This window comes from Caenorhabditis remanei, chromosome I (genome assembly GCF_010183535.1).
Source record: "Caenorhabditis remanei strain PX506 chromosome I, whole genome shotgun sequence".
Taxonomy (NCBI): Eukaryota; Metazoa; Nematoda; class Chromadorea; order Rhabditida; family Rhabditidae; genus Caenorhabditis; species Caenorhabditis remanei.
This window is the reverse complement of record NC_071328.1, coordinates 5779014-5800424: the sequence shown is the minus strand read 5'-3', so window position 1 is coordinate 5800424 and position 21411 is coordinate 5779014. Positions and strand designations below refer to the sequence as shown.

The window sequence follows — 21411 nt, the reverse complement described above, 5'->3', positions numbered from 1 at the left end:
ATGAGAATTGAAACGAAAAAGCAACTTCTGAACCCTGAATTCTTTTCTATTTTACTACAATTCAATACGTCTGTCAATCATTAAATGTAATAAAAAAGAGAGGAAGAGAGCACACATGTTCAGTTGAAACTAAAGAAAAAACAAATACTTTTAGTGTTGAAAAACTGGAAAAAGAGAGAGAATCTGTCTCTTTTTAGTTTTCGATTCTCGAGAATTTGTAGCTTTTTTCATTTTGTATTCACGTATTCACAAAATGCTTCACATGTAAAAATGTACACTTTCGGTGATCGAGGTTCAGGAATTCTAGATGAAGAATTTCCTCTTTTTTTTCGAAATCATCGTTTTTTTCATTTTAAATTTCGAACTCGGCTTTGGGATATTTGAAACTTTTAAACAGGGAAAGGTTGAAACCAAAGTGTTATAAAACTTGGGACACTTTGAAACCAGATGTTTCAGAACCGAGACATTTCGACACTATTGGAATCATTTAGTTATAATTAATCATGTTGCAAAACGCGAAACTGGGATATCTAGCAACTTTGATGGTTTGAAACCCTGACTCTTCCAAACTCTGACAATCCAAAACCATGAGTTTTACAACTAATTATTCGGCACCAAGATGTATGAAAAATAGGCAGCTTCGAAATATTTTGATTCCGAATCGACTATTATCCTAGACCCAAGGATTCAGAAGACGTTCAAGCCCATTTTAAGGATTTAAACGGTTCCGACGTCGAGAGAATTCTGGATTCAGAGCTGTGTCAACTTGAAAGAAGAATTCTAGATCTTTACATACCTTCAGAATATCTAGAGTTCAAATTTCACAGCTACAAACGTCCTCTCACATTTTTTGAATTTAAAAGATTCTGTTTTTCTCCAAACAAAATAAGTGAAAACTATGTGAAGCACAACAACAAATCACCAATAATCGTCAAAATTCGGGAAAGTTCTTCTCAAAATAACATGTGTTTTGAAACAAGATAATGAAGGAAAATGAATGAGAGAACACAACAAAAAACTGGTCGAAAAAGAGAAAAAAGGGGAAAAAAGGAGGCAAAAAGAAGTGAGCCCCCATTGGGGTAATTAGGGAAAACGAAATGGCTTCCAAGGAAAAAAAAGGAAATGGATAGAGGATAGGGTGGAGGAAAAGAATAAGAGACAAGGGAGAAGGTAAACATGGTTAGGAGGTTTTTATTCGATCATGAGATATACACTTTTTGTTTGGGAGGAGGAGATAGAGAGGGTTCCAGGAATAGAAAGTAACCTTAGGATGTTTTAGAAAGGTTCTCATTTCTTACGAAAAATTAAATTTCACCTGGATATCTTGAAAACAAAAATTCTCGCATTTTGTTTGAAATCAACAGCGTTCGAATCAGTACAATCATGACTAGGTTTGGTGAAGTTTGGGTCTCGCCAGGAAAACTACAGTAACCTATTTTAAAGGCACATACCAAAGTTTCGTGATACGAGCTAGTAATGATATTGAGTGAACTCTTATTTAAAAAAAAAACTGGATAGATGTTGGAAAACAGTAAGCTCACCTCATTGTTACCATTCACAAAAGTCTAATTCTGGCCGTGGATAAAATTATGGTCCCTGTAGATTTCGTGTCGGGACCCAACTTTTTTCCTAATACTTATCAAAGATACGTATTCTATTCTCACTACGTTCTCCATGTCAATTCTAAAAATATTATAGTCATAACTACGTATGGACCAGTACCAGTCTCTTCATCAAGACTACAGTACTCACATTTAAAGGTGCACACCGTAGTTTATAGTGAAATTCTTCCTATCGCAACCAGAAAGTCTGCATTAGCACCATCATTAAGAGATTTTTTCATTAAAAAGTAAGTAGAAATAATTTATTAATGCCATTAGATTCATAAATTTGAACAATATTGCAAGTAGAAAGTGAGAGGGAAAAACACGAATCATATTTGGAGAGGTACTGTAGTTTTGACATAGAGATATCACATGTTGATTGCATAGAAAACAAAGTATATACACAATGACAATTACAAATGAACTGAGATTTCGAGGAAATAAATACAAAGTTTGAAAATAAAAAATACTGAAAAATACTGAAAAATCAAACAAAGAAATAAGAATTAGAAGTGTCTTTCGATGTCTGTGAGTGGTAATCCGGGAAGTGATATTCATCCTGAATATTCAATAAAAGAATATTTCCGAATGTTTTCTAGGTTTTCCACTTACGGATACATTCACATTTGCGAATGTTGTCTGTAGGAGTTCTGATGCATTTGCACGATCAGCTGCTTGGAATTCAAAGCATTTATCAAGGAATGAACGGACATCCGGACGTTCGTTCGCAATCTCCGGGTAGATTGGTTTCTGTTTTCGGAAACAGATCTGGAAAATGTTTATAGGTTAGGAGGGGCATATTTTATTAGTATCGTTTTGTGGAGACTAGCTTTCTAATTGCTTGAAGTTCTAGGTCACCGATTCTTACAGCACAATTAAACTCACCGCAAACGCGATCTGGTGTCTGGTCTGTCCTTCGAACGGTAGTTTTCCAGTCATCATATTGACTACCGTACCACCAATTGCCCATATATCAACACTTCTACCGTATCCACTATAACTTCCAGTCACTTCATCTTTCTCTCCATACGAATATATCTCTGGAGCCATGAATTGAGGTGTTCCAGCTGTCGTTTGGAACTCTCCGTATACTGTAGATGTCTCCACGAGTCGAGATGAACTTCCAAAATCTCCCAACTTCAAAACAGTGCATTTATCCAAAAATATATTTGCCGGTTTGATATCACGATGGATGATTTTTTGGGTGTGAAGGTATTGAACTGCTCTCAAAAGACTATGCGTGTACTGTCGCACCATTTTCAGATCCATCCTTCCGTGACATATTCTCTCGAGAGTTCCTTCGGAACAGAATTCCATAAAGATGATGACGTCACTATCTTCCACTTCAACTCCGTAATATTTCACTAGATTTTCATGAGTTAGTTGGCGGAAAATATTGATTTCCGATTCGATCGCTTTGTGGTTTTCACGTCGGATTCTCATCACTTTTGCTGCGATGACACGATGAGATGTGATATCCATTGCACGGTGAACCACTCCGAATGTACCGGCGGCTGGAAAAAGTAATTTAGGAGTTATTTCTGTAAATCCAGTACGTCAATTTTTAGGGTTTTTTGTTCTCAAACAGATTAGTGAAATGGTCTGTGCAAAAAACACTGCTACTTGACTTTTAGGATCCGACCACTCATTGTGACACCTTTTTTTAAAGTTTAGGTTCCTTTAAGTGGGCGGAGCCTTGTTTAACCATTCCTCACAGTTTTGTTTCAGTAAAGCTCTGAAACTCACCTATCTCGTCAAGAAGAGCAAACAGGAACGGCGCTCTAGTGACAACTTTTCGATCAGTCGCTAAGACAAAGTGACTATCATCAGTTACCACTCTTCCAGCCTGTCGATTATCAAGATCCTGAAAGAAAATAAGATAATGAAGGTATCCGAGATGAGGAGATATCCAACTCACAATTTTATGTCTCTTATCCTCCAACTCCTGCAGGCGTAACATCTGATTCTCCTTCTTGCTCTTCTTCTGATTCTCCATCGACGAGGACGACGTCTTCGAGCTAGTCGATCGTGTCATTCTCTGTTTCGGAACAATTGGAGTGCTCATATTCGATGAAGACAAAATGATCTTCGCCTCGAATTGTTTCACGAGATCATTGAATTCTTTGTGCTGCTCATCAGTCATTATCTCTGGATTACTCCATTTCGGTTCAGTGATGAATTGAAGAAAAGTGAATCCAGGAATCGCCCACATAGGAAGAGTTGGAGAGGGAACTGAGTTTTTGAGTTGGACATATTTCATCCACTGTCGAGTCAACATAAGTGCTTTTTCGATCATTTTACTTCCAAGTTCATCCATAAATGAGTCACTGACAACCTTCGCGACGTCACGGTGAATTTGGAAGGCGACGAGAAAATGTTTTTCCAGTTTGAATCCTAGGCTGGACAAGGTTCGTTCCTGTAATTTTTAAATTTTGGTTGTACTTAGTTGCTTTATCGGACTCCGTATCGACAGAGTAAGGTTTGAGTCGCTACGCAGTAAACTTACCTCATGTTGTCCAACTCCTAGCTTCCCAAGAAGCATTGAAATCCGTCTACCTTCCTCATCCAGATGTTCCAACAGTGCATTTTCCTGGATTAATATAATTTTTAGATCAAACTGTCAGCAGGCTCCGCCCACTTTTGCGGAAAACGGTGGTTTCAATGGAGCGCGATTGCTAAGAGAAAGCAGCTTACCGTCAATGTCTGAATCCTAGAATTGATAATGAAGTTCGACGAGCACGCCGGTGCGACACATTTCAAAAATTTCGAATACTTTTGTTCGATATTTGCACGAATATTTGCACTTGCCAAGCAGAGTGTCATGTCCTGAAAATAGTTACAGAATCAGTTTTTTCTATTTCACGAATCCCACTCACTTCTCTCAAAAACCTATAACAAATTCTCGTCTCTTCGTCAATCTCAATCTTCACAACTCGTCCTTTCCAATGTTTTTGCAATTCGAAATCTTTATCCGGCACGATAACAATACATCCATCGTCGATTTTCCGTCCTTCTGATATAGCTAACATGCATGTTTCCACGTAAGACTTATCTACCGTAGTCCGATAAACAAACAGGACGATCGGAAGATTCACCAAGTCGTTGTCATCGTATTGATCCTCTTCTCCAGATGACATAACCAATTGAATCAGACAAAAGTCTGGAATCATTTCATTGAACATTCTGGTTCGGTCGATATCCGGTCGGAGAGTGTATCCAACTGCATCTTGACTGTCATTCAGAGTGATTCGGAGGAGTGAGAATATCCGAAGTTCTCGTTCTTTGACTTCTCTAATCAATAGATTTATCTCTAACATGAATTGATGATTCGATTGATGACGGAGAATTGGTTTACGTGGAGATCCGGGAACTTCCAACTCATAATCATCATCATCGTCATTCTCTGATTCAACTGGATCATTGTATCGATTTCTGATTTCTTCAATTTGCTCAATTGCGAATTCCTCGACGACTTCTTTGATAAGTGACTCAATGATATCACAATATGTGATACAGAGAAGTCCGAGAGCAGATTTCACAGATTGAGCACATTGAACAGCCGAAGTCCATTCCATTTCAAGACGAGAGAACAGGAGAGTTGGCTCTTTTCGGACTGTGTCGCAGTTAGACCAGCATTTTACGTAGTGGATGTATTTCTGAAAGAATATTGATTTTTGGAGAGAAAATTATAAGGAAGAGTTTTCAAATATCTAGAAAGATATATTTATTCGTGCCAGTTTAATCGGATGTCCGTGTGTCTCACTTTCTGTCCGACTATATTTTTGTTCAGATTAGGTTGCACGATGTCTGTATCGTAGTTGTACGGAATGTCATTTTTTGATTTCCGAAAACCGGAATCCGGAATGGGAATGAAATTTTAAATTTTCCGGAATCCGGAACCGGAACAAAATTTTTAAAATCCGGAATTCCGAATGATTTGCTAAATTTGCAAAACCAAGTCATTTTTTCGAGTATTTTTAATGAAAAATGAAGTTTAAAACTACTTTTAAGGTTCAAAACCGAAAAAGAAGTACTATTTTCGTCTTTTAAGCTCAATAAAAATTTAAAAATTTTACTTCTGGATTCCGGAAATCGTGAATTCAGAAAACCGGAGTGAGATTTTTCATTTTTCGGAACCCGGGATCCGGAGCCTAATAGAAAAACCCGGAATTGAGGAATTCCGGAATCCGGATGTCTGATTTTTGTCGGATGGTAAGACTGAATTTCAATTTTCAATTTCTAAGTGGACTAGTTTCTGTTAAGGAGTACTTCTAGGCCATGAAAAACAGTTTTTGGAAATTTTTGAATCAAAATTGATCTCTTTTAGTCTAGAAAACCAAGATTTTGCTTTCCTAGGCCATCTTAAACATTCCAGTGTCAAAAGAAAAGACCATTACCTTGAAAACATCCAAAACATAAGTGGTATACTTCAATGGATACAAAAATCCGGGCATTGCGCACTTCGAACACATCGACTGTAGAATCGTCGAGTAGTTCTTTTTAATCCGAACAGCCTCCTCAACACAATCTCTTGAATCAGTAATCATTGCATCGAATGTCAATTCATCGAGAAGAGACGAGTCTGGTGGTTCAGTTGCTGATCGAATCTCTAACCAATGGACAACTAATTGCATGGGAACAGCGACAAGAAAGAAGAAAAGATGAGTGAGAGGAGGAAGATTCAGAGAGTGAGAAAGTGCATTACAGAATCTCCATTGTGCCATATCCCCGTATCTATCCTTCATTAGTTGACTGAATGGGAATGATGATCCACGAGAGGCAGTGGCTTCCGCGTATGATTGAGGCGGTTTTTGCATCAGAATCGCTGTTTTTACGAGTGTCAGCTCGATGATTTTCTCCACTCGATTCAACACTTTTTTCATTCCTTTCAGGTTTAGACTCTTCTTTACATACTCCAGAAATACGACACGTACATCTTCCAGAGCGAATATCTTGTTGTCTTCGTCGAGGGGGCGGAACCATTCATGATTGTTCATGGATTCAACTTCAAATAGGGCGCCGAGCTGGAACATTTTAGTTAGATGGTCATAGATGTACGGATTGAGTTTTTTCGATTTCCGGAATCCGGAATTCCGAATGATTTGCTAAATTTGTGAGACCAAATTATTTTTCTTTTTTTTTTATAATAAATAAAGTATCAAAACTATTTTTAAGTATCAAAACCGGAAAAGTACTATAGTCGTCTTTTAAACCTAAAAAATAAAAAATTTTAACTACTGGATTCCGGAAATAGGAAACTCAAAAAACCGGAATCCGGAACCGAAATGAAAAAAAAAACCCCGGAATTTCGGAATTCCGGGATCCTATTTTCCAGCAACTATGATGACTAGCCCCTTCTACGTGTTCTCTCCCACTCACCACTTTAAATTTATCTGCCATATCATTCAACGTATTCAACCAAACTCTCATCGAAGTCATCCTCCCTTCCAGTAATTTCTTCTCAGCCTCTCCTCTATCGAGCTCAACAACTTTCCATAAAGCAGTCTGATTTGGGAACAACTCAACAAGAGTGTCATATTTATCTAGAATATCAGTGATTCTTTTCCTGGCTTCTCGAAGACTTTCACAGTAATCCGGGGAGAATTCCATTCGGCGGTTGAGAGAATCGAAGGAGGAGTCGTCTGGAACAAGTGATTTCGATGTCAGCAGCAAGTCACCAACTCACCTTTATCACATTTGATGAATTCAAACTTGAATTCTTTAATCATATCCATCACCATCATATACTGTTTCCTTGCCTTCGCTATACTCTCATCCTCAGCCATCCATTCAGACTTCCCAATTATTATATCTCTTCCGTTTGCTCCCACAGAGAAATATGCTTTGAGAATCAACCATAGAATGTTTTCAAATGTATATCTAGTGTGTTCACTTTCTTCTACAATCAGTCTCTGAAAACAAATAGATCAAATCAGTCAAGCCACGCCCACTAGTCCCTACCATAGTCTGTCCAAATTGCGGACAATTCATCATTCTCTGTGACATTTGCATTTGTTTCTTCTTCTCTCCGTCCGCTTTTTTCAAAAAATGAGAGATCTCGAGATGAAGTTTACTCCGATCAGTAACTTCTATCTGATCAAATTGATCTGTCAACGAATCGATCGATAAAGTTTTCGGAGGAGACGTCAAAAGAGTACTGTAGAGGAGTGGAGGACGACGGATTTCTCGGTCACTGTCACTAGAACTGGACTCGACGGATGGGAGATAGTTGTGAGAGCTTCGATTGGATCTTTCGAGAATTGGAATGCATCGGTAGGGGCGGGAAGAGGAGGACGATGTTGAGGAGCCCTGGAAGAATTAGAGAGTTTTAATTCTACAAAAAATTGTCTCAAAATCCGGAAAACTTACATTATAGTCTTCATCATACATGTCATCCTGTATATCTCTATCCCTCTCGGTCTTGCTCTTCTTCCGTTTCACTAAAAATCCTGAATCTCATTAGCGAAATGAAGCAAAAAACCTAAAATAAACCAACCTTTCGTGGCCACTCCGAGACTTCTCCGTCCCATATACTCTCTTTTTGATGTGTTTATTTTGTTTGTCATTTTCTTTACGGCGGCGACTCTGAAACGGGTTACTGTTGGGAATAAGGGAGTACTGTAGAACTTACTGTTTCTTGATGACGTCTCCAACTACTTCGTCGTCTATCGTCGGCATACTCCTGCATCTTTTTATTCCTTTGTACCGACCACTGCTCATTTTAAAACTTTTTGTTTGGGTGTAGATCAAATTTTCTTTTTCCAAACGTTTGAATTAAACCTTTTACACTTGAACTGCGTAATCTGAAAAAAGAAAACAACGAAATTTTTCAGTTCGAATAAAAAGAGTCTTGAAAAACAGCAAGTATCCGAATAGTTATAACAACTATATAAAAAAATAGAAGAATCCCAAAAAATGAAAAAAAAATTGAACATTTTTATTGAGAGCACACAATGTAAAATGAACAAAAAAAGTAGAATGATGATAAGAATAGTCAGTGAAGGGAGGGGAGAGAAAGGGAGAGGCGCCGCCTGGGTGTCTGTCTGAAATTAGAGAAAAAGTTATTTATTCGATATGGGGGTAACTGGTACGGAGTTGTTTTCTTTCAATTTATTTTGCAAAGAGTTTCGAAATGAAACAGAGGAATGAAGTACAGGGTGGAAGTACAGTAGTCCCATCAAGGGGATTTGGTTCCAGTAGAATGAAGATTACTGTAAGACTAGGATACAATAGAACTAGGTTACAGTAGTAGTATCATAAATGTTATCTTCCCTAATTTCAAAATAATTCCAAATAAGGATTGTCTTACTGTAGGTTGGAGGGTTACTGTATTATTTAATCCCAATCTGATCAACGCTCCCTCTAAACTTTGCAGAACAAAATTATTTATGTCAGCTGCAATTCTCTCCCCAAAAACAATCAATTTCAAAGTATCCCTTGACGTCAGTGAGAGCAGCTGAAAATGTTGAGAAATCTGTCAAAACTTCTCATTTTCCAACTTTAAATTTCATACAAATCAGGTTACTTGTTTCTTTCTTGAATTCATATCTCGTGACAATGAGTTATGAGAATGCATCAAAATTCGATTTATCGGAAATACCATCGACCTATTTATTGATTGGAGGGATCGGTGGTTGCGGGTTTTTGATCTATCTAGTCAGTATTCTTATCATATTTCCTCTTTATGTTTATGTGCATCGATTGAATAGGAAGACTGAGAAATTGGTGAGTTGAAAGAGGGATAGGAGACTTTGAGAGGGGACAGTAGGGTCAAAAAATTTGCCCCTCCTCATTTCGTAGCTAGCTATTTAAATTCGGGTAGGTCTAACTGTGTGTTCAAAACCCCTGAAACAATTTTTTCTGTAGCCCGAAAAAAGTTAATATTCGAAATTTCCTATATTTTTCCAATTCTAGGCCTACTTCTACCCCATCACAAAACATTTTTATTCGGTAATGTGCTCCATGCAATTCTATATCTATGTTACCACTTCGATTACAATTATTTCTTGGCTTTTTTTGTAAGTTTGAAAGTGACGCTTCCGCAACTGCGCTCTACCGAACTCTACAGTTTACTCGGTTCGATGAAGCGCAGTTACGAAAACACTCATTCAAAACTTAACGAAGACTAAAAATTCAGTGACCTCCCAGCTGCTGGAAGTGTTCTTCTCGTCTCATTTTTCTTCGTTTATTTCGTTGCGATTACTGTAACAAGTGTTCAAAATGTGCTTCTTTTCGTTTTGGCAGTCAGAAGATTCTTGATTTTATTCCTTCCCAATTTCAAAAAAGTGATCTCAATCGATCCGAAATCATTCAAACTCTGGTTGAGAATACTCTACGGTTTTTATATTTTCATTCAAGTCGCTTCGAAAATTGTCAAATTATTTTGTGGAACTGATTCTTTCGCCAGAACATCATTTTTGAAATTCGAAAATAAGACGGAACGAGTGATGAATTTAACTGAAAAGTATGAGGATTGCTCGTCAACTGTCGACTTCATTTATGTGGTAAGTTGAGAATCAGATTCTTCGAAAAATTCAAAATTTCTAGAGAATCTACCTAGCTGGTGACTTGCTAGTCATGTTCGCCGCCGTTCTCTACGCTATAATGTTCATAAAAATCAGAAAATGGAGTAAAATGACATCAGCAGACTCTTCGAATAGCCCAGAAAAGTACATATTCTATCAGACACTTCTCATTGTTGTCACCAAATTACTTGCGATTTCCACAATTTTATTGCTAACTTATCAACGAGGATTTGATTACGATTGGGTAAGGCTCCGCCCACTTTTTCAAACTTGTGGGCGGAGCTTAGCAAATAATTTTCAGGCATTCACTACATTCGTTCTCACCGATATTTCAACGACTCCATTCGTGATCCAAGGATCTTATTTGTTGTGTAATCGAACTAATGTTGATACGATATTATCGATTCAATTCAAGAAATTGAAAACTTGGAAAATGATCATCTTTGGAGGTGGATCTGTATCAGAAGGACGTCAAAGGAGAAGAGAATTCAAAATGAAAATATATGAAGCAAAGAGGAAAGCACAAGAGATGATAAGAGGAGATAAGACAATTACAAAGTTGGTTGTTAATGTAATTCCGATTAATAGAAGGACTGAAAATGCCACTTGATTAGGAAAGAGATTTCTGTGAATGATGATGTAAATAAATGATTTTCCGGTGAAGTCTTGAGATTTTTATTCGAAAAGAGAGATATTCCGATCAGGGTTATGCGACGTGTGCTAAGAAAAGTATTAGATAAACAACTTTTCTAGAGAGTTCCTGAGATCGACAATTCCTAGGTTCAATAACCATCAAAAAGAATAAAAAGTGAGAAAAACCTCAGAAAATTATACAAATTGATTGAAGTCTAAATAAAACCTCAAGTAAACTAATATGGAAATCGATTGGCTGGTTAATTGACTTACTCACTAACTATTTAGATTACTGTCAAATATAACTCATTTGGCTCATTCATTTTCCCATGTACCTATCGTTATTGATTTTTCTATTTATATATCCACTCACTAACTTCTAAAACTCACAAGCTTTCAATAGAAAAACAATTACAACTCACATTTTCCCACGATTGAGTCCCGTGTCGTCGCCTTCCTTCGCCAGGTTTCCCCAGCTGTCAAGTAAATTGGAATTACGAGCAGATACTCAGTAGTTGAACAATCAATAAAAAAGGTAATTAAACATTTTGTTTTGAAAATCAATAAATTAGAGAAAATAAATATTATATACAAAACCCGTCGAGCCATAAACTATAACTACACAACCGAAACTACATCAAATTGACACCAATAAATCAACATGCAATAAATTAAAAATTCTAAATTTCGAGGTTTAATATCCAAGACTAGATGCCTGAGAACTCGGCCGATTAGCAGACGCAGGAGGTGCCTCACAGAGTTGAGCCAGCCGGGACGGATGGACGAGAACGGGATCCTGACATCTTTTGAGAGCAGACGAGAGTGCTTGATCTACCATCGAATTGACAACAACCTATAAAAATCATCATTTTCTGTTATTTGTTTGCATAGAAGTATGCAAAAAAGTTCGTGAGCAAACAAGAGAGTTTTACTTGTAGTCAATCAGACTACACACTTTTAATGAGTTCCTTGACTTACCTCATCTGAAACCAATGCTGCCAGACATCTCTGCAAGTAATAGCAATCGACTTGAACTTGTTCCACACCAAATTTCGAATACGTTTGAAGTCGAATGGATTCTATGAAAATCTTTAGGACAACTTTCACAATAACGGTTATGATTGAGGCGCGGTTGAACTGAAAGTGAAATAATTAGGATCCTGAACAATAAGGAGATGTCAACTTACATGAATCTGAAGGTGGAAATCGATTCTTTCACACCAAAGAGAATCGCGAGCAGCGTCGAGAGCAGTGGTGATCGGGCGGCGGCTAGAAAAAGAGATTTATGAATTGCATCTGGCGTATCTTGAGCGCGTTTTCTACATACCTAACTCTCGCCTCCTTTGGTTTCGAGTCTCCACCAAGAAGCAGAGCCAATTCACTATCACATATATTCATTTCTTCGACAAGACGACGGACCGAAGCTCTAAAACGAAGATTTTTGGATTTTTATTATTTAATTTTTTTCTATTTCCTACCGTATTGCACTTGGCGTTGCGGCAGGTTGAACCAACATCGTACATCCCTTCACCAGTGTCTCTCCCATCGACAATCCTGTCTTTTCCGCGTAGCATCTCACCAATTTTTGAGCTCTCAACTTCACTTCTAACGTGACTACACTGATATCTGTCAGTCCTTCTTCAGGGGTCAATGAGAATTGTTCCCGACATAAATTGAGAAGATAGACGGCGGATTTGTTGGATAAATGTTGAAGAGCTACCGAGAATACAAGAAGAACACGTGGATCAATGAAACGGGTTTCGCCGGCGCCGGATTCTGAAATTCTTACGATGAAGATAATGACGATTTCTATCAGAAGATCACTTACCGTACTCATCAGCAAGCTCTGCAAATCTGTGAAAAGCCTGAACGAGTAGACGTTCATGAGCATTGAGAGCAAATGACTGACGGAATTCATCAGGTGGCAAATTGGCAAATGTGACGTCACTTGCAGTGAAAAGGAGTAAATTTGCGAGGGCGGTCTGGAAAATATAAACAATTTCGATTGGTCTATGTGTCTAGATGTCTAGATGTCCACACTCACCTTAACCTGATGAACAAAAACTTGCTCAATCTTGCTCGCCAATCCGGATAGATCCTTCTCCTCATTGATCAATGCTTTTCTTACTTCATTCAACGAATTCTTCAATTCTTCCTTGATTCTCAAAAGTGATAAATCGATTTCATGTTTTGATACTTCATTGATGAGCTCTATGGTCAATGGAAGGAAATCGAGTCCCGGGATGACGTGGCGACACGTGGAGATTTTACGAAAATATCTGTCGAGTGCTCGGACGACGATCGAACAATCCTTGGCGTCCATTGAGGATAGGAACACTTTTGAAACAAGTGCGTGAAGGGAGTTCATTTCGGTCTGGGAATATGATAATGGTTTTCAGATTTTTTTTTTTAATTACCTGAAGAACCGCTAGCAATTCGTCTCTCTTCTCTTCAAATAATCTATCATGAGTCGTTGCAATCAACGTGAGATTTGGAATAAAACTCTCTGAAGCCTTATCAACAAGATCCAAAACATCCGAATGATTTGATGATAATTCTTTCAAATCTTCTCTCAATGATTGCTCTGAACATCTCAATAAAACTTGTTGTACTTCATCTTCGTCCCTTCCAATCGTCAGCAACAAATCAACAGCTTCAGATACTAATTCAGCGCCAGAGGCGGGGTTTCGTAGCTGATCCATTAGCTGGTTTTCAGTCATGTCATATATCTTCTTGCTTTTTTGTAGAACGGTTTGAACTGTTGGAACATCTTTGTATTGTTCAAGAGATTCTTCAGCTAACTTGAACATTCGGAGTACTTCTCCGTAGTTTCTCTCGTCGAATTCGCTCTGAAAAGATAATTTCTGGATGATATTTATATAGTTTCATGATTATTAGATCTCTAAATCAGTTATCAAAATTCCAAAAATGTTAAAATTGTTGCAACCAGTACAACAACTTTAAAAAAAATACCTGCAAGACATGCGGAAGATCAAAAATATGCTTCAAACTGTTGACAACTTTATACGAGCTTCCAAGTTGAAGAATATCGTCACGTTTCTCGCCAAGAACTCCGTCAAGGTTTCCGATGAGTGTGGATATTGTTGTCATACTTTGACTCAACGACTTCATTTCCTGGAATAAAAAAAAATAATTTTAAAATCAGAGGTTTATCCTTCATTTACTAATTTTCTATCACTTTTTGAAGTTCTCTTTCCCACTCAGTTTTTCAAATTTCTTTATCACAAGAAACCTTAAAACTTGTAAAGCAATTTTTAACATGAGTATAATCTTACCGAATCGAGTTGTGTGAACTCGTCTTGAATCTTTCGGACTGTATTCGTCGCTGTGAGGAATTTATTATAATTCTCATAGACTATTTGATGAACATCTGAATCTAGTCTTCGCACTGCTGACACCATTTCTTCCTCTTCTTTAACCAATCCATCGAGCGATTTTTCCCGAAGTAATCTGGAAAAAATCGATTTTTAATTATATTTAATTCCAAAATAGGTTTTCCTAAAATTAAAAATGGCTCACTTCACTACATATGCTTCCACATCAAAATCCGGTTTTGTCACATCCAAAACACTGGAAAAAGAGGACATTTTCCAGTGTTATCGAACAGTTGTGACGTCACAAGCAATTGAGCCGGAGTGAGACGGCCGAATTCTCGAAAAGTTCGGCCACGAGATAAGCGCGTGCAACTTCGCTCGACCGACAATATTATGGATAAAGTGCGCGCGCAACCAGAAAAAAATGAGCGCGTTCTTGAAAAATATTTATAAATTTCGTTTTGAAGCTCGTCTAGAATTTTTATTTTTAGAATATGAGTTTTCAAAGTTTTAAAAGTAAAAAAGTAATTTTTGCAGTGTGAATATCGAAGCCTCGACATGCCAAAACGAGCGGCGGATCAACCAGGAACTTCCACGTCAAGGAATAACCAACAAAGTATAGTTTTCTGTTTATTTCTCAAAAATGGAAGTATGGATGCAGGGGCGCGTTATGCGCGTTTTGGAACACCTGAAAGCTTATTATTCTAAAATCCGAGTATTTCTTTTTTATGAAAGTTGATACAGATTTTGGATATTTCTTAAGTCAAGCGCGCCTGTAGCGCTTAATTGCATTAGATATGCTTTAACGTGACGATACATTAAAAACGTTTTCTCCTGTCTGACACTCTAATTTTTCAATTTTCAAATCTTAACTTTCAGCATACGACCAGCTTCCTCTGGGTGGATTCTCAGCGACCTCTGGCCAACCTGCTCCGAAAAGGAAAGATGTGGACATTAAGCAAGGTTAGTTATTGCTATTCCTTTCTCGTTCTTGTTCTCAGTTAGAACTTTAATGCTTTTTTTGAGTCCGGAGTCTCCTTTTTTATCAGTTGAAAAACTCCTGATAAGTGTTTCCATTGAATTATGAATACGTGCTGATCACCTGATTGATCTATCTAAAAATCGGGTCAAAACATCGAATCGGCAACATATTTGTTCATTTTTCATTTCAATTTTCACACAAACAAAATTGACGAAAAAAAACCAATCGGTAACATAATATACACGCGGGGAGTGGGGAAGGAATAATGACAAGAAGAAATTAGGCAAGGGCGTCACTTCTGATGGTTATGTGCCCCGGTTCAACGACGTCACTGTATGCTGGCGGACGGGAAGGAGCACGTGAACGGGTTGGGTCATCCTCTGCTCCAAAGGCCAAGTTGTCGGCTCCGGGTTGTTGTTCCAACTGAAAGTGTTCGTAATTTGAAAGGAGTGTTGAATACTGGTGCGTCGGTTTCATGGGTTTCGACACAAAAGGTTTACCAGAAATAATCGAAAAACTTACAGTACTAATAGTAAGAATTGGTGTAGAAATAACTGATCCAGTTCTGGTGGTCGGAGTGCTCTCCGTATCACTTGGTAATGGTTGCTTCGTCGGAAGAGCTGGTTGTGGTGGCATTGGTGCAGCATACGCTGTGTATCTTGGTGGTGGTGGCATTCCATTTGGACTGATTGGTGTTGGAACGATATATTGGACGTTGTAGTTGTTGGCTTGATGAGATGGTCTGGAAGTCAATAGCAAATTTATGTTGATGGTATTGAGTGATATCAACTCACAATCGATGCAAGTTTCTTCTCAGGAAGTTGTACAAAATCATCAAGTATCTCATTTGAATAAGTGCAACAATGATACTGACAGTCAGAAAGAAACATGAGATCACCACCATTTCGACATCTCCAGTCGTGAATTTTGAGTCGATGCATCCTTTGTGAGTAGTTGCTGTATCTTCGTGATCTGAAAGATTCTTCGTTCGAAAAGACTTCCTGCTCATCATACTAACTTGGATTACAAATATTGTTATTGTTATCCACGAGGTACACCGTCGCCAAAATTGCTCCCAATATTAGGAAGAACACCCAGAATGTGTACATAGACTGAAATTCCATCGTCACTAATCTCTTCCTTTTCGATAAAATGACTTACAATGTATAACATGTATGCAGTGATGTAAGCAATCTTTCGATGCTTGGCACCTGTTGATAAAATGAACATCATGGCACTGCCGATGGAAATTTCGAAAAAGTAGAGCAAAAATGGGGATAGATAGAAAAGTCCGAAGATTTGACAAATCATCAGAATCGAACCGAGTATTCCTACGGCACCCTGAAAAAAAGTAGAAATCTGAATTTGTTTATTCAAAAAATCCAGAGCAGTTAGCTCCCAGATAGTTCCAGAATTCAGTTTCGAAACCTATAGATCACTCACCCCAATTGGTAGCCCACATAGTACCCGTGGCTCCGGCTCAGCAGCTATTCGATGAGCCTGTTGTGGCTGTGATGGCTGCTGTTGAGGCGGCTCCATTTGAGGAGGTGCTTGTGTCATGATCCTGGAATCAATACCAGTTTCAGTGCCAACAAAGCTTTCTACAAGAAAAGAAAAACGAGAGAAGAGGAGAAGGAAAAACGAGGCAAATAGGAGAAGCAGGGGACGACACACGACTGATATGGTGGTTGACACTGTGATAGTACGTGTGTTGGGCAAATACTGGGAAGAAATATATGGAGAAAAAAGAATGAGATAGGAAGAGAGACGCAGGTAAAGAGCATGGAAATCAGCTGGAAGAGCAGAATAGAGAGAATGATTCGAAGTTGGAGAACTTTTAAGAGAGACAAAAGTTAAAGTTCAGCAATGAAACGTTTATGGCTGGAAAAGGAGAGAATGAATTCGCTTCGAGTTTTCTTCTTTGTAGAACCACCAACTTTTGGCACTGTTATTCATGTATCTGCTCTAGTCAGAAGCTTATAGCAAAGAGTTCTCAAACAATCGGATTCTTACTGATCAGTAGTCCGGGTTTTAGAAAGTAGTATCTCACTTCTTTCTTATTTCGTAAGGATTCAAAAAAACTTCTGGAGCCAATAAGTTTCGAAATTTATAGAGATCAGACTATAAACACTTTTCATTAATATGAAATTATACATTTTCAAAGCAATCACAACGTGATTCTAATTAATTTTTAAAGATTTGGACCACGAAAACCTTGTAAAACGAGCATTAAATGCTTCGGATATGTTTATAGTTTTGAAGCAAGCTGATTTCCAGCTCTGTAAAAATGTATGTATCGTTTTTAAGTTATTTTTCGCTTCCTCATTTTCTTCCAGTGAACGGATGACGAATAAATAGAAACGGAAAAAGGGAAAAGCTATAAAAACGGAAAAGGTGTCGGTGCTTCCTCTCTTCTCTCCCTCCGAATATTGAAGTATTCGTATTTGGTATTCCAACTGCCGCCGCACCGCAATTCAACAACACAATATTATTATTATGTGCAACAAAATATATGTAATATTGGGGGTCAAGCGAAGAGCCAAAACCCACTCTCTCCACTCTCTCTTCTTCTCTTTTAGGGTCCGCGCACCCGGTGTCCGATTTCAAAAAGAATTCATAAGAGAAGCACTGGGTAGTTGTAGTGGGTTTTTTGAGGTTCAAAAGTGGGAGGAGCCAAGGTAACGACACCCATTATAATAAAACGCGGGAAAAAGAAGAATTACCGAAGGAAATTTGAAAAAAAAAGTAGAATTTATAGTTCTTATCATCAAAAAAGTGAAGTGAATGACTGAAGAAAAGATAAAATTTAATGATGCCTTTCCAATAGTTTCTGTTCTTCAGAAGACAACGATAATGAGCAGAGTGGAGCATTGACATTTAATCAACTTTCATCAAATGATAAACTGGAAAGAGGCGAACCACGAGAAGAAGAAGAAAGAGACGATGAGGAAGAAGACGATGATGAGGATTCACGATCACCGATTGCTGCGTTAGAAGATGAAGAAGAGGATGATGATGATGCTGAAAGTGTCTTTGATAAGAGTAATGTAAGTTGGGAGGGATCTGGATGCCTTAATTCGTATTGTCTTTTTCAGATACCACCGCCGTCTGCCAAGTTTATGAATTGCTGTATTAATGCGAATCTCACCGATGACATTGCAGTCGCTTCATGGGACATCTACTACCATGCGTCTCAACGAGCTGCTCTTGAGGTGGGTATACTACAAAACACGACGAATGATGGGTTTGAATTATTTATATTGTTGGGAAACTAATAGAAGTGGTGTTTATTGTTCTGAATAAATAGAGGTAATTTACAAAGAGTATCTGGAAAAAACTGGACAAAATAAAGTTGTGCAATCTCAACATTGAAAGTATGTTTTCAGGGTTCCGAATCCGCTTGGCAACTCTCTGCAATCTACTACTACCTACTGTCACGTGGCATAAAAAGACGAGGAAAACCGGCACGTCTTCTCACTCAACGAATGCCCGTATCCATACTCACAATTGCTAATACGTTTGATGTTTCCATCGCTGAACTAATGGACAAAACCGTTCGATTCGCTGAAATAATTCACTCGAGAAAGATGCGTCGATACTTGGATTATTTGCGACGAATTCAGGAAGGACTCGCCGTGTCTTGTGTCATTTTCAAAAAGTTCTGTAAAGTATACAATGGAATTTTCGAACAACTCAAAGAAGGAACCGATAGTTGTCCATCGTCCCACGAGTTATTCACGGTTATATGGACATCGTTTCTGGTGATTAAGAGTCGATTGCAAACTGATGATTTGGTTAATAATTATCAGTTATTATTCTGCATGATTGATCAAATTTATACTAAGATGAGTTTGATGGAAGAAGGAATTATTCACCATTTGAATCAAAAGTTCGTGGGAAGTCTGATTGACAATGACTCGACGATTCTTCGTGCTCTCTGTACACAGTTCGGTGGATGTATTCTCGATACGAGACACTTCTATGACCACACTTATAAGAAAATGAAGAAAACGGGGGTGCCGGAGTCTTGGGACTTTTTGGAAGATCGAGACATGATTATGTAAGTTTTTTGCAGGATAGATTTTAAATTAATGAAATAAGAATTCCAGAAATGTTCCTAAACTCGCATACGACCAATATGTCTTGCAACGTGGAAATATCGATGAGCGTGTCTTCATTCCAACACATAACAGATTTCCGACAATTTTTAAGGAAGATTTTATTTCTGCAAGTGTTCTCAAAAAATCATTCTCTGGACGTCCGTTCAGAGACGCTGAGTTCTTGAGTACAATCTCCAGTAATCAGTGTCTCGAAAAAATTGCTCATGGGAAAACGGCAGCCGAAAAGGTGTCACAATCCAAAGAGCGACCGAAAGTACCGTGTGCTGAGTATAGTTTGGAACTTGGAAAATATTCGGATGAGGACGAAGCAGAAGAGGTTCATAAGAGATTGGTACGAATTATTGGAAACTGGAATTTAGATACATCGAAGCTTCAAGAGTAAGTATTTCAAAACATTCGACCCGAATGTTCAATTTCAAAATTTTAGAGCATGCGAGCGAATGTCAGACAACCCGATGGCGACAATCCTTCTGAAATGCGATGAATTGACATCGAAATTCGAACGGACGGTGGGCGCAGAACATGGAGAGACCAATGATTCATCCATGTTGAGCAAATTTCATAAACAGCTTCGCAACGAATTGGAGAAAAGTTTTCTAATTTTTATAGAGAAAATCATAGTGACTGAAGTGAAGAAAAAAGTGCGAGAGGAGGATCTTTTGGTATGTTGATTCAAAACTTTTCATCACTGGTAATGAATCATTCCAGACTGTAATTCGACGAGAGGAATTCCTTGGCGCAGTCTTCTGTTTCTGTATCGAGTTGGTTCTATGCTCGAACGGTTACGATCGAGAGTTCCCATGGAGCGCAAAATTATGTGCGTGTCATCCATTCATGTTTCATAAAGTGATCGATTTGATGATTAGTCACGAGAAACGACTCAGTCGGCAGATGATACAGCATTTCAGTAAAATCGAGGAGAGCATTATCACCTATTACGCATGGAAATTTGAGAGTCCAATGTGGCCGATGATAGTCAGATGTCCGTTTACTAATTTCTCAGAATTTGGGGAGGATTGGGCGGATAAATGTGAGCGTTCATGGGAATTCAGAATATATTCTAAATCTATTGTTTCAGTGAACACCTACTCTCCAATGAAATTCTCTCCAACCAAGAAACCTGATGATGAAGACATGCGTGATGAGTTGGGTCGACCAATCGTGCCGCAGAATCAAACTTCGAGAACTCTACGAATCTTTTTGAAGAGAGTCAGTTGTCGGCTGTTGGCGAGCTTCCATTTCAATCTATAATTTTCCAGACGTATTTCACCGCCGCCCGTCGCCTTCAAGAGCTCACGGATCGTGTTTCAATGGGAACACGTGGCAAATCACAGTGCTGGTCACTTTTCGATTATCTTCTTCGAAACGACACTCTCGTTTTCATGGATCGTCACATCGATCAGATAATCCTTTGTTGCGTTTTTGTGATACTTCGAATCAATGAATCACCTATCACTTTCACGGAAATACTGGCACAATATCGACGACAATCGACGCAAGCAATGCAAATCTATCGACATGTTCCGGTGTTTGCTCAGTTGTTGGATGGGAGCAACCCGTCGGATCTGAACACGAAAGAGACAATTTTAGAGCGTCTGGAAGCCCCTCGGAAATTCACTTGTAAAGTAGATATCATCAAATTCTACAATATCGAATTTAGAGATCGCATAAAATTCATTATCGGACAAATCGATAGTGCTCTGGATGACGATCTTATGGAGATGCCAGTGCCAACGATTCACGGATTGACACCTGTACGAGTGTATTTGACTGACAAGTTATCGATTCAAATGTTGCCAAAGACACAAAAGAAGGATTCAAAACAAGAGATGGCTATAAATCATCTAGAACGAACAGGCCGATCACTGGAAGCCGCTTTGGGACGTATCACTGAATAATGCTTGTTCTTTATATATTCTGTCACCTCATTTTTAAGGGTTTTAAAAGTTTTTTTTTCGAAATTCTCCAATCTAATATTATTAATTGAGTAATTACCCCCCACCCCTCATTTTCGATGCCATTGTTACTGATAATTCTAACGTCTTCCAGTCTTTTTCGAAATTATCATGCTGTGATTTTTAGTAATTTTCAGTAAAATTGATTTCCTATTACACAACTTTACTTATGAAAACACATGGGAAGAAACTTAGACAAAATGATGAATTGAGTATCAATATAAGTAAGATACTATTTTAAAACGTGGGTAACACC

The 21411-nt window shown here is 38.2% G+C and overlaps 6 protein-coding genes across 6 annotated transcripts; 3 read left to right on the top strand and 3 right to left on the bottom strand.

Moving 5' to 3' along the window:
* Positions 1 to 2091: 2091 nt before the first annotated feature.
* GCK72_001010 (uncharacterized protein) lies at positions 2092 to 8282 on the bottom strand (the record flags this gene model as incomplete). Its single annotated transcript, XM_003111131.2, has 15 exons — positions 2092 to 2163; positions 2217 to 2372; positions 2490 to 3118; positions 3351 to 3468; positions 3523 to 4020; positions 4111 to 4194; positions 4299 to 4430; positions 4481 to 5260; positions 6002 to 6628; positions 6984 to 7246; positions 7291 to 7516; positions 7566 to 7913; positions 7974 to 8044; positions 8101 to 8189; positions 8236 to 8282. The coding sequence occupies 15 exons, from the start codon at positions 8280 to 8282 to the stop codon at positions 2092 to 2094; spliced, it is 4140 nt and encodes a 1379-aa protein (XP_003111179.2).
* Positions 8283 to 9557: 1275 nt separating this feature from the next.
* Positions 9558 to 10739, top strand: GCK72_001009 (uncharacterized protein; the record flags this gene model as incomplete). Its single annotated transcript, XM_003111329.2, has 4 exons — positions 9558 to 9622; positions 9742 to 10108; positions 10152 to 10373; positions 10431 to 10739. The coding sequence occupies 4 exons, from the start codon at positions 9558 to 9560 to the stop codon at positions 10737 to 10739; spliced, it is 963 nt and encodes a 320-aa protein (XP_003111377.2).
* A 717-nt stretch (positions 10740 to 11456) lies between these two features.
* GCK72_001008 (uncharacterized protein) lies at positions 11457 to 14370 on the bottom strand (the record flags this gene model as incomplete). Its single annotated transcript, XM_003111223.2, has 11 exons — positions 11457 to 11615; positions 11741 to 11899; positions 11950 to 12031; positions 12090 to 12188; positions 12241 to 12538; positions 12591 to 12744; positions 12807 to 13136; positions 13180 to 13611; positions 13736 to 13897; positions 14059 to 14233; positions 14303 to 14370. 11 exons carry the CDS (start codon positions 14368 to 14370, stop codon positions 11457 to 11459), a joined length of 2118 nt encoding a protein of 705 aa, XP_003111271.2.
* Positions 13763 to 15800, top strand: GCK72_001007 (uncharacterized protein; the record flags this gene model as incomplete). Its single annotated transcript, XM_053722801.1, has 4 exons — positions 13763 to 13843; positions 14635 to 14713; positions 14977 to 15060; positions 15604 to 15800. 4 exons carry the CDS (start codon positions 13763 to 13765, stop codon positions 15798 to 15800), a joined length of 441 nt encoding a protein of 146 aa, XP_053591446.1.
* Positions 15359 to 16639, bottom strand: GCK72_001006 (uncharacterized protein; the record flags this gene model as incomplete). The annotated part of the gene is made up of 6 exons (XM_003111310.2): positions 15359 to 15502; positions 15602 to 15821; positions 15874 to 16051; positions 16098 to 16191; positions 16241 to 16420; positions 16523 to 16639. 6 exons carry the CDS (start codon positions 16637 to 16639, stop codon positions 15359 to 15361), a joined length of 933 nt encoding a protein of 310 aa, XP_003111358.2.
* Positions 15943 to 21098, top strand: GCK72_001005 (uncharacterized protein; the record flags this gene model as incomplete). Its single annotated transcript, XM_053722800.1, has 10 exons — positions 15943 to 16025; positions 16466 to 16530; positions 17921 to 18126; positions 18175 to 18291; positions 18466 to 19139; positions 19189 to 19578; positions 19628 to 19862; positions 19909 to 20230; positions 20279 to 20409; positions 20460 to 21098. 10 exons carry the CDS (start codon positions 15943 to 15945, stop codon positions 21096 to 21098), a joined length of 2862 nt encoding a protein of 953 aa, XP_053591445.1.
* Between the last annotated feature and the right edge of the window lie 313 nt (positions 21099 to 21411).